Source organism: Rattus norvegicus, chromosome 3 (genome assembly GCF_021556685.1).
Source record: "Rattus norvegicus strain SHRSP/BbbUtx chromosome 3, alternate assembly SHRSP_T2T, whole genome shotgun sequence".
NCBI classification, from domain to species: Eukaryota; Metazoa; Chordata; class Mammalia; order Rodentia; family Muridae; genus Rattus; species Rattus norvegicus.
In genome coordinates, this window is record NC_141536.1 from 129,774,486 (window position 1) to 129,791,643 (window position 17,158).

The following is a 17,158-nucleotide window of genomic DNA, read 5'->3' on the forward strand; positions in this document are numbered from 1 at the left end:
AATTTAGAGAAAAAAATCTATTCAAGACAGACACTAAGCAATAACAGAGCATAAAAACAGGATGTGAATGGAGACAAAGATAAAGAGGGTGATGATGGTGTAACAAGATCAAATTATCTTGTATGGATGGACAAAAGTATCATAAAAACCCACTGCTTTGTAAAAAGTCATTTATGCTAATACAAAAGAAATGAACTATCATTTGATAAATATCAACTTACAAAAGTATACATCTTCTCAAGTAGAAAAGTATATACCTACTTGGAATGACTTACAAACTAAATTATTTACTACAGAAATTGGTTTTATTTGGAGAAAAAACAGAATCAAAGCAAATAAAGAATATTTGATGAATGTTTCCTCAGAACTACAAAACTTTAAAATAAGTTGATTAAGTTTCTCTTTCACTATTCAGCTCCATCCAGTCAACATTTAGTGCTTTTTCTGGAAGATTTCACCTCTGAGTTTTCATTAAGTGGCAGTGATGACAGTCTAATATGGCTCCTTTAGCTCACCTTTAGCTCAGCAGGTGCATGGCTGGCATCACTGATCACCCTGTGCAAATCATGAAGGCGCCTCTGGACTTCTTCCTCAATGTAAGCACTGATCCTGAAAACCATGGAAATGGGACACCTTTGAACTGCTACATTTGGTCACTGTGTGTGTCTTCAGAATGCCCCATACAATAGAAGGCCTTTTATTCCTAATACCATATAAATAGACACATGATAGAACTAGAGGTCATCATGCTAAGTCAAATAAAGGGAGGTATCAGGTCTTTTATCTCATATGTACAATTTAGAAAAACTCAAAATGAAAAGCAAAGTCCTCCCAGGACTTGAAAATCCTGATAAAAATTTCATTTATTCCATATAAATAAAAATATGGAATTCCAAGCTGTTTTCTTCTTTCTAAAAGATATGAAACTGAATAGAGAGTGAGCTGCTCCATTAAAACCTTTCCTGAATCTTCCTAGAAGGAAGACATTGCAGGATAAAGGCAAGTCAAAGCCATGGAAGTCAGAAGTTCTGTGCTCACAGTATTCAGTGTAGTCTCTGGTTAGCTAGAGTAATTCCAGCAAACAAGGAGGTAACAAGGGCTCTTTAGGCAAGTGGAGAAAGGCTAACTACAGAAAGAGGTAGGTAGAAATATATTAATAAAGATGTCTGAAAAAGGCCTTCACAGTCATAATATTAACTATTTACCTAAAATAAGTCGATAATATAGATAATTCTGTGTAAAAATATACAAATGTAGTTTTAATGAAGCTGATGGTGCTCCTTCCAAGAGCCAAAACCACCTAACAGAAACTGCAACACCAGACATGAGAAGTCCTCATTTAACTTATTGGTCAGGGCTGCCCAGGAGACTCCCAAAATATACAGTCTATTGTTGTTGCCCTTGGGTGTTCCTTAGACATGGAAGGTAATTCCCTATGAAACAGATCCTAGAGACCCTTGAGCTGGAACTGACATGGATGCACCCTCCTCAGGACTAGCTCCCATGGTATTGGAAGGCAACATTCAAACTCCCAAAGGAAGGAAGCAAGCACCAAAGCCAGCTATGATGCCTATGCACCCCAATTGTGAACCAGCATTGAACTATAACCTTAACAGTACAGTAATGGCACACATATCTTGGAGATCAACAATAGCTAATTAGACTTAAGACTCAATTAAGAAGAGGGAAATCATGTCTGGCACTGGATAGCTAGCTAACTACTCAGAACTAGTAAACTCATGGTTATTGGGGGAAGGAAAACCTATAACTACTAATTATTAAATTAACACAATGCCTAATACATTGTAAATATTTATACTTATAATACCCACAGATAACTTCTCTTTGCAATATAAGATTACAGAAAACCACAACCAATCAAAGTTCAGAGTATGGATCCAGTCTCAATAATTATATCTATAAAACACTCCTGCTAATAAGGCTCAGAAAACATTTTGAAAGAGGCAGGATTGTAAGAGCCAGGGGATCAAGGGTTTAGCGTGACACTGCATTGCAGAACCTAACTGCTGATGCATGAGCTGAACAAGCATGGAAGCAATGGACATACCAAAATGGATGGGGAAAGGCTCACAAGGCCTTAACCCTAGACAAAAAACTCTAGACAACTAAGGAAAGTTGAGGGGAGAGATAATCTCCTCTAGAAAAGATCCCACCAATTGTTGTCCAGTGCCAAACGGTCAGCACTGAAAACATACATACAAGTAGCATTATACAGACCAAACAGGTTATATTTAGGAATATCAATGTATCTACATATATGCATGCAGTATCTGTTAGTAAAAATTATGATTTTGAAGGAGAGCAGGGAGGTGTATCTGGGCAGGTCTGAAGGAAGGAAAGGTAAGAGAGACATGTTGTTATTATAATATACCTTCCATTTGCTCAGATTGCTCAAAGCAATCATGACTCATTTATAAGGTGGTGTCCTCCAATTCCACAGACTAGATGGATCCATCGCTTTTCTCTCTCTCCCTCCCTTCCTATATTCCTCCTTCCCCCTCTCCTTCCTCTCCTTCCTCTCATTCATTCATTCATTCATTCATGTGCATATGCGTATTTGAATGCCTATACAGGTTTACGTTTGGTTAGGTACATGTGTGGTAGAGGACAGAGGACAACCTTGGGTGATGTCATTCCTCAGGTATGATATTCTTTTTCTGAGAAAGGGTCATTAACTGACCAGTGACCCAGCTGTGAACCTCTCCTTGGTGGTGGCTTCCCATACATGCTATTATGCCTAGCTTTTTTTTTTTTTTCCCCAGAGCTGAGGACCGAACCCAGGGCCTTGTGCTAGCTAGGCAAGCGCTCTACCACTGAGCTAAATTCCCAACTTCTATGCCTAGCTTTGTTTTGGCTTTTATTTTTAGCATGGGTTCCATGATCTTGGGTCACGAAGCCTGAAAGGTTATTATTTTACTGACTATGCTATCTCCCTATCACTATATGGGTTATGTTAAATTAAATTGTCTTCATGTTTGTGCCTTTACACATTAAAAAAGTAAGTAGATAAGTATTTGTAATTATTTGCAAAATCTTATCAACGTTTTATACTGCTTACTAAAGGAGAGACACCTTTCTAAAATACAGGGCAAATACATTACTATTTTAATAAGAGTAACCAAAATAAAAGGTAATATCGATCTTTAAGTGTTGAAATTCAAATCATGTACAAATGACCATGAACCAAGGCCATTTATAGATGACCTCTTCAACCTTACAAGTCATTTTTAAACTGGCTGCATGGAAAACACAGACCTGTACTAAGAGGAAGCACCTGTCATTCTGAACACATTTAATAACAAAACACCAAGCTCCTAAATCCAAACTGCAAGGCTGCCCAGATAGGTATTTCTTCCATGGTACAATTCAATTAATTCTTCAAACTGTTTTTTTCCAGCCAAGCCTCTATGGCACTTTGTTCTGGATGAGTTGGTTTCTCTGCACATTTTAATCTTACCATCTCACATAAACTATTTGAAGCATGATTCTTTGGATTTGGCTGGCCAGTTCTTAGGTCCTTGCTTCTTTTCACACAATCACTCACCCAGCCATTGGCTAGACATCAGCTGACAAAGAGAGAGGACATCTCAGGCACAGCATTACTGTTTAGTTTGACAAAACATTCCATAGGTAAACTAGCTGATATGGGTACAATAGGTAATGACATAGAATCACAGCAAAGCATGGCATCAGTTGAACGTTGAATACCTGGCATCCATCAGTGGGGCCAGGTGAGAGTTTTCAGCACTGGGTGGCAAGCTGGAGAGAGCAGCCTTCCCCTCTAAGGTCCCATGATGAGGTCTCTGAACACCATCTACTTCACAGATCTTCTGCTTCAGCTCATGGATTTCATGTTCTATTCTAAGAAGATGTGAACCACAGAACTTTATTAATTAATAGTATTACATGAGCATATTCTCTATAGGGAACTGTTTTAAAAAAATCAAGGGATGGGGGGGGGGGGCAAGCCAGAATCAATTCTAGAGCAAGATGTTTTCCCTACAAGTAGAAAAGGCATCACACACAAAAGACAAGGAATGAGGTGAAACTGAGTAATGAGAGGGCACAGGACATGCGTTTCAGGATCACACCCCTTGGTTAAAAGGACTTCTGTTGTGTTGTAATCAAGCCCTTAGAGGCAGTTTCCCAGGATTTTCAATTCCTTAACTATGAGTCAACAAGAGTTGGTTGTGGACTACATATTGAAATTCTGTTAAATACTTCTCCTTGGCCAGATCGACACAAAGTAGTTCTGGGCTGAGTCTTCAAAGATCGTTGCAATGTGGGCATTTTGAGATAATGACAGAAGATGTTCCTAAGACAGAAACCAATCACTGCAAAAAGATTGTGCCACAAAACCCAGGAAGATACTTTGGCCAATGTAGAGAGGATAAGAAAGGAGGCCAAAGGAGACAGATCTTGGAAATAAAGTTGAGTGACATGAGAAATTGTTAAACAAAAACATTATTACAGATGATAACATACATTTTATAAGCTCTGAACTACATGACTAGCTGACCAAGGTGAACTTGAACCCTGAACAATTAGGCTTGGAAGGTCAGGCATGCTGGCAGAGTCAGCTCCAAAAACATAAGACTCAGCACCAGCAGATTACAGCCACCCACTGTGAATACAGATGGGTATTAGATCTGGATTTCTACTTTTTGAGGGATCAAATAAGCTCAACTAATCTCTTTCATTTTCTTAATATCCAAAAATCAGAGATCTTTGTGTCAAATGCTAACATATCTTGAAGCTGCTAACCCTCTGGTGCCACCATCAGCAACTTGACTGCTTTATCCTGAACATGAAGGCCATTTTCTTAATTCTCGAAATGTGATTCTGGGGTTAGTAAGGGAAACACCAGTGGATTTCATAAGAGAACCTTTTCCATTCAACTCAGGTCTTATTTATCTACTGGTAAGCAAAAAATTTCTTGGGCATTCACTTGCAAATCATTCAGTATTTTCAGGAGAAGGGAGAATTTAGCATCAAGGAGGTATATAAGGAGCTGGGCATGGTGGCCCACGTCTATAAATCTGGGAGTTTGAAGTATATATCAGGGGTCACGGTCATCCTTTGCTATATATATGGCAAGTCTGTGGCCAGCATAGGTTACATGAGACCCCGTCTTTAAAAACACCACCAAAACAATAACAAAGAATGGTGTAAGGAACCAAATAGATGGCAAAGAATCAAAAATTTGTATCAATAGGGTCTCAGCCATGATGAACAGGATGCAAGCAGAAGGCAGTAATGAACAAAATTTTGTGATGCTTGCTAGGGTTTCTTACAGGTGTTCTTTTAAGCTAAGATATTAGAAAATCTGCACATAGGTGACTCTACATGGAAGTTTGATTGGGACCCTAAAGACCCAGTGAAATTTATAGAGGTGGTAAGGGTTAAATACAACAATACACAAAGCATATACTGTGTGAAGAACTGGCCTATTTGTATTTCAACCACATAGCCAGTCCACTGACAACTGGGGAAGAAACAAACTTAGATCATATCCCCAATATGCTGCTTCCTATCTGTGTGTCATCAGCAATGTAACTGCCACAGGTTACATTGTCCTACCTTCTATTTGGGTGTAATGTCAATTTTTCAAAGGAAGACACATGGATAACACAGACATAATTTTAAACATATTTTGAGTTACATGAGATTATTTTTCATGGAGAGTCGTGTCTATAAAGTCGTCATCATTATTTTTGAGGACTCTATTATCAGTTTTTATCGTATCTTTCCTATGGTGATGTGAGAGCTTTCTAGTAGAGCTGCCTGATGCAGGTCACTGTTGGCTGAAATGAGCAGCAATGGCAAGAATGGCAGTGGCGACTTAACCTGTTCTCAAGACGTTGAGGAGTCAATGGGAAAGTGTGTTCATTGCAGTTTTGTCCCATCTGGTGCCACATGGCTTCAGTATTTCACACTTGGGCAGTTTCACAAGGGGCCAAGTCAGGCTGCACAGATAGTCCTGGCTTACGTGTGAGAAGCCAGGAATAAAATAACATGCAACAAAAATGCCTGCAGAAAGCTGCAGAGCACTACAGGCAGAGCAAAGTGCCCAGAACTCATCAGCTTGAATTAGATATTAGTGAAGTCTATTTCATCAGAATTCATGAAGCCAACTGCAAGGTTTCTGGAGGACTGCTGACACCCAACAACCACTTCCATGCAGATTTCAAAACCATGTCTGCTATTACAGAGTATTAATACTAAATGGCTGCTTGACAAAAGTCAGGCACATCAAGCTAAAAGCTCAGGCTGTCTCTTACTGCACACTGCAGGATACAAATTGAGAGCATGCCCCCCACTACTTTAAATTTCCTGGAGCTACAGCTTCGTCCAGCAATTTCATTCACATACCATACCTGCAATCATTTTCTTAAACCCCTGACCCACTTCTATGAAATAATAACACTATAGTTTTGATTGTTATTTTGTTTCTGTTTGGCCTGAAGGAACTACCAGAAAGTGACTGTAAATGGAATCCATAGGATAAACAGATCAGTTAAAGGAAGCTGTCTTGACCTTCTCAGGAAGATAATGGGTAAAGGATTATAGTTAACACTTCTGAGAAGGCCTTGCCTTGTCTCCACAACCATACCAATGCCTCTGTCAAATGCCAAGTTGGCATCTTAAGGCCAATAGGTACCCTTGTGCTGATTATGGGTGGGATATATGGAGTTCCCAGTCTTTCCACACGAGCTTCAGGTAAGAATTATGAACAGAGGCAGTGGCATGGTGTTGTATGCCTTTAATCCTAGCACTCCAGAATCAGAGGCAGGCAGATCTTCATGAGTTGGAGGACATGCAAGTGCAGCCAGATATACACAATGAGAGACAGTCTTCAAAAGGAAGAAGTCGGGCTGGAGAGATGGCTCAGTGGTTAAGAGCACCGACTGCTCTTCCCAAGGTCCTGAGTTCAAATCCCAGCAACCACATGGTGGCTCACAACCATCTGTAATGAGATCTGATGCCCTCTTCTGGTGTGTCTGAAGACAGCTACAGTGTACTCATATATAATAAATAAATAAAATATTAAAAAAAGAATTTAAAAAAAAAGGAAGAAGAGAACCCTATAAACAGAAGTTCCCTGAAAAAGCCATACCTATGTTGAAGATTCCACAGACTAATAGACTAAGCAGCCATTAGGGACTATAGAGAGTTGATATTTTACAGATAGAGAGCTATTTTGGACAATCTTTATTTCTGTTAAATCATTTATCAGTTCTGTGTATATCTGGCCCACCAACCTTACGATGCTTAAGATAAATCCCTTGGAACAAGTCTCTAGACTTGGCATGCTTAGCCTTCACCAATCCAGCAGCTAACAACGTCATCAGCTAGCATCTACAACCTAAAGTTGAGCAGAAAATAGATAAGTGGCCAAGGTCGTCTAAGTAGTAAGAAACAAGTCAACCAGGGATTGTCTCTGTGGGATGATGTCACAGGTGAGGCAGGTACAAGATAGAAGGAGGCCTGTCATTGGACAAGAAGGAAGGATGGGAGGGAGAAAAGTTTGAAGGAAGAGGAGGAGACTGGAATGGAAAGGAAGAAGAGACAGGAGGGACCGGGAGAGAAGCCGTGGCAGGACAATATGGCAGGTGATGTTAAGATTCCACACTGTACCTTTACAGGTTGTTATTAATGTTCTTAAGGGATGGGTGGTACTGGGCTTTGTACGTTTAGGTGGGCAATTAGATCTTACCAATTGGGTCAAAATTTATTGTGTTGTGTGTTCTTTTATGTGATGGTTTGAGTGTAAGAAATTGTGGCGGCTGGAGACACTGGGCCACTGCAGAATTTGGATGTGTGTTTCTGGCATGGAAACCTGCCTTGGGAATCAGATAGGTAGAAAGATTGCTGCCAGGCTCAGAGAGAGGCCTTCGGCAGTGTGATATGGGATGGAGCAGAGCAGGTGAGAGGCTTTGCTGACTGAGAATTAAGATATCCAGCAGATATCTTAGGACACTGAGGTGCCGGACCTAGTAGGGGATAAAAGACAGCCTTTTTATTTTTTATATTTTTACAACAACATTGTCTCCACTTTGCAAACTGAGTTATGCTCACACACAAAGTGGCCTTTAACTTCCCTGGGAGTCTTAGCATTACTACAGAGTACCAGAAAAAAAATGCTACTAGATTAATGTATTTATGTATTTTCAGAGCCTACCTACTTCTTGTAATCATGGCAATAGAATAGAAAAACAGATGTTCTTTCTTTACCATGAAAAGTATGATTGATTCCTATTTTCTTTGTAAGAACAGCCTAAGCAGTCCCTATATATTGCGGAAGATGCTTGAATAAATGCATCAAGTGCGGAGCCAGTGGAAGGCTATGCTTGCTGATTTGGGTGGTTGGTTTTTAAGTGCACAGTTCTGAGGGCACCTGTAAAATGGTAACTCTAAGGGTGGGATATCTACTTGGTTTCGGTTCTCTCCAGTTTGGAGGAACCATCTTGAAATCCATAACACATGAACTCACTGTGGCCATTGCTGCTCACCGAGAAGATATGAAATACTAGTGAAGAAGGTCATGGTGGGTGAGGGGAAGAAATCGTGACAGAAGCAGCTAAGGAAACAAGTGAGAAGCCAGGAAAGAGCTAGGGAACGGGGGAGGGGTGGAGTAAGAGGGAGATAAAGGGTAGGAATCTAGGTTGAAGCTCTCCCCATATCTTGCACTTGTCAAACAATACATTTCACAGGTCATTTTAGTGAAAGACCAGGACTTTGCTTTTGTTTATGTCTTCTCAACTTTAGGCCAGTGATTCTAAAACAAGGATCTTAAGGAAAAACAAGAGAACACTCATTGTAGAAAAGCGAGAGTGCTTTTGTTACATTGAAGTGGTATTTTCTTTTATGTTTTAGTTTTTTTGCCTATTAGAGAGATGAAGCCTATAAGAATCATTCCTCTATAAAAACAATAAAAAAACCTCAAGAGGCAAAAAATGACCAACCACTGGTCTCTACCCTATGCTGCTGCTTTACCTTAATCTTACCTTGCAGGGTCCATCTGGAGTCTCTCTCCATTGGCCTCCAGACTGGCCTGTAGCCCTGGCCATTCGCTGCTGTGGAGAGAGCCAAGTTTCTGCCTCTGTTCCTGGATCTCCAGGTCCAGGGTGGAACGCCTCTGCAGGGCGGAGTGCCTCTGCTCTAGCTTAGCCACAGCCTGCTCCAGTGCCTCTCTTTGCTGCTTCTCCTGGGATTCCAGTATTTCCTTTTCCTTTCTTCTCACCTTCTCTTCCTGTCTGGCCACATTGGCTGTGAACTGGACTGTGGCCTGGAGCTGTTGCAGCTGGCTAGCGTTAGCCTGGTACTGTGTGATCTGCTCTTCCTTTTCTTCCATTTCTTTCTCTACGTGGTAGAGAATGTTATCTAGGCCTAGGACACCACAGTCAAGGATTTCAAGCACTCTCTGTTTTTCTTCCAACAGAGCTGGCAAATGATTTTGCAGAAGGTCCTGTAGCTGGTGCTCTTTGCTCTGCAGCCTGGACTCTGCAGTCTTTATTTTGTCTAGATCCTGAGGCCCACAGAGAATGTTGCAATTATCTGTTGCCAACAAGCTCGGTTCCTCACCTGCTTCACATTTTACATGCTCCAGGGCCTCTTTCTCTTCCTGGACTTCTTTGCTTAGGCGGTCTTTCTGTTGGACCAGATCTTTCTCCAGGGTTGCTAGCTTGACAAGCTGTCTTCTCTTGAACTCTAAGAAGTACTGCTGAGCCCTTTCCAGTTCACCCCTGAAGGTGTGGTCCCCTCCTGCTCTGATCTCTTTGGCCTGCAAGAGGGCTCCCCGGATGCCTTCCAGTTCCCTCCTTTCCTCTTGGGCCTGCTGGGCCTCTCCAGGACACAGCAGAGGAGCAGTGTCCTGCCTCTTCCGAAGCTGCTCCTCCAGGTGTGCCACCCGCAGCACCTGCTCCTTCTCTTGCTCCTCCAGCCTCCTTTTCTCCAGCTGCAGCTTGGCACTCTGGGCATCTTGCTCTCTGTGCAGCCAGTCCAAATCCTGGAGTGGCTGGCCCTTCTCGGCTTGTTCATGGCTGTTGAGCTCCTGGAGCCTGCGAAGCTCTTCTCTGATGCGGAAGAAGCTGTCTTCCTCCTGCCTCTTCTGCTGCTCCAGTCCCTGCTGTTCCCGAAGCCTCTCCTCCTCAAACCTTTCCTTCTCAGCCAGCAGATCCTTCAGCTTGTTTTCAATGTGGAAGCTACGGCGTTTGAGGCTTTCCTCCTGCTTGCGGATCTGCCGCTGCACAATCTCTGTTTCCTTGCGCCTGGTTTCCACCTCCTGCTGCATTCGCTCTAGCTCTGCCTTGTCCGACTTCTGCTTTTCCTCCATCTCTTCGATGAGTTTCCTGCAATGCAAATGCTGATTGGTCACTATTTGATCACTATGCTTAGCTTTGGTCCAACTTTCCCCTAACTGGATTGTTCTGGGAACACACATGCAACATAAAGCCAAACCTTTCATTGAAACAAATGAAAAAGAAGTGATTCTCTTTCATATTTTCAGAAGCATTCTAAACATTTTTATTTTACTTTATTTCTTGTCCAGTGTTTCAGCTACCTAGCCTCCTGAAGTAGATTCTGTATAATTTCTTTGTAAAGCCTAGAATCATAATGTGTTATGTATGGTATAATTAAAAGCTTCCCCTGAGGTCAACCAGAAAAACACCATAGTCAATTTAAATTTAAATGTGGCTAGTTTTCCTCAGTTCAATGACTAAAGTGCAACAGACATTCAGTTATAAGATGAAGTAAAAAGAAAAAAAAATGCCATCTTCAATTCAGTGGGAGTTGAGTAACAAAGTCAAAGTAATAAAAAGTAGATGTGGATCTCCATGTCCTTACCCGAAAAATGCTAATTTGCAGGATGCTGGACACTAAACTTATCCCCATGAGCTATTTAATCCCAAATTCTAGAAAATAAGTAACCATGTTTCAGATCCCCTCCAACTTTAGTTTCTCCTTCACTACCTACACTTGATCTACTTCCTAACTTGTTAAATAGAACAGGGAAAAGAGAAAATATGATTGAATTAAACAAAGGATAGTTTAGAACGTATCTCAATTAAGCAGCCATATATATACCGATTAGACATAGAGATAGATAGATATAGATATCCCCAAATGAAAGTAAATAAAGAATAAGAGAGATTAATTATAGGAGTGAAAACACCAGTAACTGTACAAAATATAAAGATGTGCAAAGATAGCGGTGTTGGCTGTGGTGTTGTCCGCCTGTTAGACTAGCACTTGACAGGTGGATGCAGCCAGCCAGCCTAGGTCACAGTCTAAAAGCAAGCAGAGCAAAGGAACAAAAGGCGGTGGGAGAGCACTGGTCTAAGTCTTTTTTTTTTTTTTTTCACCTTTATTAAATTGGGTATTTCTTATTTACATTTCGATTGTTATTCCCTTTCCCGGTTTCCAGGCCAACATCCCCCTAACCCCTCCCCCTCCCCCTCTATATGGGCTTCCCCTCCCCATCCTCCCCCCCCATTACTGCCCTCCCCCCAACAATCACGTTCACTGGGGGTTCAGTCTTGGCAGGACCAAGGGCTTCCCCTTCCACTGGGGCTCTTACTAGGATATTCATTGCTACCTAAGCAGTTGGAGTCCAGGGTCAGTCCATGTATAGTCTTTGGGTAGTGGCTTAGTCCCTGGAAGCTCTGGTTGGTTGGCATCTTTGTTCATATGGGGTCTCAAGCTCTTTCAGTCCTTTCTCTGATTCCTTCAACGGGGGTCCCGTTCTCAGTTCAGTGGTTTGCTGCTGCCATTCGCCTATGTATTTGCTGTATTCTGGCTGTGTCTCTCAGGAGAGATCTACATCCGGTTCCTGTGGGCCTACACTTCTTTGCTTCATCCATCTTATCTAGTTTGGTGGCTGTATATGTATGGGCCACATGTGGGGCAGGCTCCGAATGGGTGTTCCTTCTGCCTCTGTTCTAAACTTTGCCTCCCTATTCCCTCCCAAAGGTATTCTTGTTCCCCTTTTAAAGAAGGAATGAAGCATTCACATTTTGGTCATCCTTCTTGAGTTTCATGTGTTCTGTGCATCTAGGGTAATTCGAGCATTTGGGCTAATAGCCACTTATCAATGAGTGCATACCATGTGTGTTTTTCTGTGATTGGGTTACCTCACTCAGGATGATATTTTCCAGTTCCATCCATTTGCCTATGAATTCCATAAAGTTATTGTTTTTGATAGCTGAGTAATATTCCATTGTGTAGATGTACCACATTTTCTGTATTCATTCCTCTGTTGAAGGGCATCTGGGTTCTTTCCAGTTTCTGGCTATTATAAATAAGGCTGCTATGAACATAGTGGAACATGTGTCTTTGTTATATGTTGGGGCATCTTTTGGGTATATGCCAAACTCTAAGAGAAAGCTTTGCTCAGCAGGAGAGTGCACTAGGAGTACTGGCTGTTCTTATAGAGAAGTGGGGCTCAGTTCTCAGTACACGCATGGGCATGGGTTGTTACAAACATCTGTAACTCTACTTCCAGGCTTACAGCTTCCAGTGCTCTGTTCTGTGAGCACTAGACACACACACAGTACACGTGTGTGTGTGTGTGTGTGTGTACATGCATATATACACATATATGTAAATACGCATAGATACATGCAGCAATATGCATATATATAAAATAAAGTAAATAAATCATATTTTTTAATTAAAAAGGTAGAGATAGGTTATTAGAGAAAAATGGTTTGGTTTTTTCTGTTTTTGTGTGTTTTGTTTTGACATTTTTATTTTAACTTTTTGTAGACCAAGCTGGCCTCAAACTCACAGAGATCTTCCTGTCTCTGCCTCCTGAGTGCTGGAATTAAAGATATATGCCACCACATCTGGCTTAATTTTTCATCTTTATAGACTCAAGACTTTTTAAAGACCCAAGGAACACTTAAAAAAAAAGGTTTGAGGTTAAATTTCAATACATTGTAGATGTTTAATTACCGATTATTCCCCTTCTCTCATAAGTATTTGAAGATGAACTGCTGTGAAAATATAAAGATGAAGTAAAGACAATCCCTCATAAGAAATTACATCAAGGCATCAGACATGTAAACAGCAGACTCAGAGCAAACGGGAAGCCAAGAAACAGAGATGAACTCAAGAAGATGCTAACAGAGGGACCCAGACTACAGCAGCTAGGAACATGTGCTTCACGTGCTTACCTTTTACTTTCTAGTTTTTCAAGTTCTTCACGCTGTTGTCTCTCAAATTCAAGTCTAATGAAATCAAATGAAAATAAGTCACTTCCACAAAGGAGCTTTTCTCTCTGCACACTGAATCATACACTGGAGCATGGATTTGCCTATTACCTTAATTACTATGGATTAGCAAGTTTAAAATGCATTCTTTGCTCTATCACTATGATTAGAAATTAGATATAATTTTAGGTGTTTGAACTTAGACTGAAGAGAACAGATTTGATTTGAAGGAAAACAAAATATCACTGTAGTTAAAAAAAAAACCAGAATTAAATACAACTTCTAAATGCTAAGCATGTCTAGTCCATGCAGCTTAGTCACTGAGGAGTAAGTAAAAAGGAGAATCTACCTTAGACAGATGGGTCCTTTCATAGGGAAAAGACTGCCAGGGCGGGAGAGGGGAGAGAACACAGACATCCGTTAACAAACAATTCAACAGGAGGAAACATCAGGACACAAGCAGTAAAGTACTTAAAGACAACAGCCATGCATAGAGCAAAAGGTCTTTTTACAAACATCACATTTCCCAGTACATGCATGCAGAAAACACTCCTGAAAGTTAATTTGCTTTGTTTTGCACACTTTTGTGACAGCCATAGGACTGCTAACTACTGAGCAAAATAGTGTCCAGCAAAGCCCGACTTTTAGTGCTTTATCTGTAGTTACTCAGAGGCTCACTCTACTCAGAGGCTCTACTCAGAGGGAGTGATAGCACGGCTATCAGACTGTGCACAGATCCACATAGTTACAACAAAATAAAAGAAAGCAGGTCATTGAGAGTTTTTAAATTCTGACAACGCAAGCCAAAGTCCCTGACACTAGGAAATAGGTTTCACATTTTCAACTGAACACCATGAATTATAATGCTTGAGTATATACATTTCCCTGTTGTAGATAGCCAACACTGTTGCAAAGCTAAATCAGGTGATGACTCACTACAGACTGTTTTCTTTGGTCCACATGTAAACTGCCAACACAGATACTTTTACAATTACCTAAGACATGTTTCAAAGAGGTCTCGTCTCACTTTAATTTGGGCTAATGTTGAAAGAAAGGCATCTGGTGGCCCCTGTAAGCAGAACTGTGCATCTGGGGCATGAGCATAGTCCCGCTGATCAGCATGGGCTGTCTCCTTTGTCCTCCCAGATTATTAAAGCTGCAAACTGTATCTACAAGACAAGGAGCCCTTCTCAAGAGAACTTGTCTGAAGCCACAGTGATGTGTGTGTGGAGCCAACATTTGACACCAGGACAATCTGTTTTCAAATGCCCTCTGCTGACTCATTTTATAAGCCTTCTTCATATTTGTGTTCTAAAATACAAAAACTAGTCTTCATTGAAAGTTGCTTCTGTTCACATTTATGCTACTATTAAGTGAAAACAATCTGCAGCTTAGTATAGGTAAAATGTCTATGACAGTAGTCACGCAGAAAGATAATTGCCAACCATGGAACCCAGGCCAAATGGCTGTGCATTAGGTGAGTACAATATGATCACTCTTAGTAACTACTTTTTAGTATTATCCCCTCCCCCCCTGTGTGTGTGTGTGTGTGTGTGTGTGTGTGTGTGGGTGTGTGTGTGTGTGTGTGTGTGTGTGTGTGTGTGTGTGTGTGTAAGCACACACACACACGTATTCAGGAACATGTGTGCCATAGCACATAGAAATCAGGATAAGCTTAGGGTGGGGTAGGTAGAATGTAAAGTCAGGTAACATCACTCAAACTTCATGATCTCCTTGTTACCATACAACTTCTTAGGAGAAATGGTGATTAGTAATATATTCTGGAACCAAACTCAGATTCCAGTGTTCAAACCTTTTTGAGACTGAGTCTCTCCTGCTGTTCACTGCTATATATGTCAGGTGAGGTATGGGCCATAAGCTTTTGGAATTTTCTGTCTCTGCCTGTCTCTGTCTCCCACTTCCCTGCAGGAACACACTGCAGGTTACAAATATGTGTGCCGTGTCCCTAGCATATGATTTTGGAATTCAGTGCATAACTGATTTCTTCTAGTCATTTACATATTCAAAAGTAAGACCAGAATGCTTTTGAGACCAGAAATTTTGCATAAAAGAGTCTTCTTCAATCTAAGTTTTTATGTTCTGTGCAGTACAGTAACCCATTCTTATTAACATTCACTGCTTTAGCATTACATGTGTGTAACAGCAGTCTGCTCTGAGAGCTGCAGTCAGGGACTGGGATGAAAATCTATCTTCTAAAATGTGTTTCCAACACCCAGGTTCTGTGCTCCACCCAGGCTTTCAGACCCATCCTGTTATTCCCCTGAATGCAGCAAGTTGATACATTTATCATCGTCAGGCCACAACGCAGGAAACAGGCTTAATTTATTGAGTAGCACTGGAATCCAAGTTTGGTTTCAAAATATATTACTAATAACAAATTTTCCTGAGAAGTTGTGTGGTGACAAGGAGGTCACAAACTATGAGTGATGTTACCTGACTTTACATTCTACCTAAGCACTAGCTTCAAACGTTAAGTGAATGTAGCGTTAGGCAATGGAGATATACAAGACATGGCTGACCTTAAGCCCCTGCTCTGTAGTGCAAAAGTGAGCTACAAGAAGAGTAAATGTCACAGAATTTGTGAGAAGCTAGCATCAAGGCAATCTTCCTGATTCTAGGTCTACCTGTGGTTTTTTTTTTTTTCTCTTATATAATATAAAACTTAAGGATAGCTCATCGAAGCCAGATGTTAGCTTTGCATAGGCGAAATGGCAGGCCATGTGTTTCAGGAGGCTATCAGAAACCAAATTCTGAAGAGTGTTCTAAGTTTACTAAAGATTTTGAACTTGAACCCACCTGCCTGGTGTTTTGATGGCTAGCTAGAAAGGAAACAAACTAAGGCTGGAGATGAAGTAGGATGCCTAAGGGAGGTATGGGTGCTGTTCTTAGCTTGGCTGATTTTATCTGAGGGCAGTAGCAAGACCCACGCCAACAGCAAGGAGACCAAGAAGCATAAGGTTCAGGCATATTAGTTGTTAGAAGACAAAGGTTTAGTGGGCAAAAGAATTGAATATTGTGGCACATGCATGCCATCCTCAAAATAAAGAGGTTCAGGCAAGAGCATCATGTGTTTAGAAGGCAGTTTGGGGTTGATAGTATTGACGATTAAGCATCTCCCTTTCTCAATTCAACTTAAACATTCTAAACTGACCAGTTCACTCCCCGTCTCTGAACCAAAAGCAAAAGCAAAACCCAAACTGAACAAACAGTAAGAGAGAAGTGATGAAGAAAATGAGGGGGAGAGCTAGCTGAATATCACTCAAGCTTTGAGATTTTGAGATTGTTGATTTGATTTCAGAGGTCCAATCTTTATGCTGAATGTGTGTGTGTGTGTGTGTGTGTGTGTGTGTGTGTGTGTGTGTGTACACATATTTCTCTTATCTATCTGTTTGCAGCATTAAACACAGATGTCTGAGTCAGTGCAGGAAAAGGTTATTACGAGCATAGAAAAAGACTCAACTGAGGACACAAGAAGACAGAAATTCAAGCTTTAGTCTAAGGACTGAATGATATACAGAAAGGAAAAGAAATCAAGTTAGAATAGAGCCTACAAGATAAAGCAGAAAATCACAAAGGTCTATATGCCGACAAAGTGAGTACCACTAACAGGTTTGCAAGCGAAGTTGTCCCCCCTGGATCACTCAAGACAACAACAGCAGGCTTAGCCAGGTGCTGAGACTTCAGAAGAGACATGCGGAAGGACGCATCGTGACTTTAAGGAGAGATGGTGAGTGGGAATGGGCCAGGAGTTGAGTGGATTCAAAGCACTTCACTATGCAGAGAATTTGGGATATGGGAATAGTTGGTAGAAGGATATAAGGATGTGGGCTCATGAAATCAGTGGCTCTGAAGGGTCTGAGGTAGCAGAATAAACTCCATTTTGTTCTTAAGCCTCCATTCTA

The 17,158-nt window shown here is 41.1% G+C and overlaps 1 protein-coding gene across 19 annotated transcripts in view; it reads right to left on the bottom strand.

Moving 5' to 3' along the window:
- Kif16b (kinesin family member 16B) overlaps positions 1 to 17,158 on the bottom strand; it is a 291,124-nt gene that overhangs the window by 90,596 nt on the left and 183,370 nt on the right. For 8 of the 19 annotated variants that reach the window (XM_087652210.1, XM_087652215.1, XM_087652205.1 and 5 more), the window contains 5 exons: positions 13,585 to 13,617; positions 13,200 to 13,253; positions 9,030 to 10,373; positions 3,730 to 3,882; positions 516 to 609 (listed from right to left, as the gene is read on the bottom strand). In XM_087652210.1, the coding sequence (XP_087508336.1) occupies positions 516 to 609; positions 3,730 to 3,882; positions 9,030 to 10,373; positions 13,200 to 13,253; positions 13,585 to 13,617 (1,678 nt within the window). 19 annotated transcript variants of the gene reach the window in all.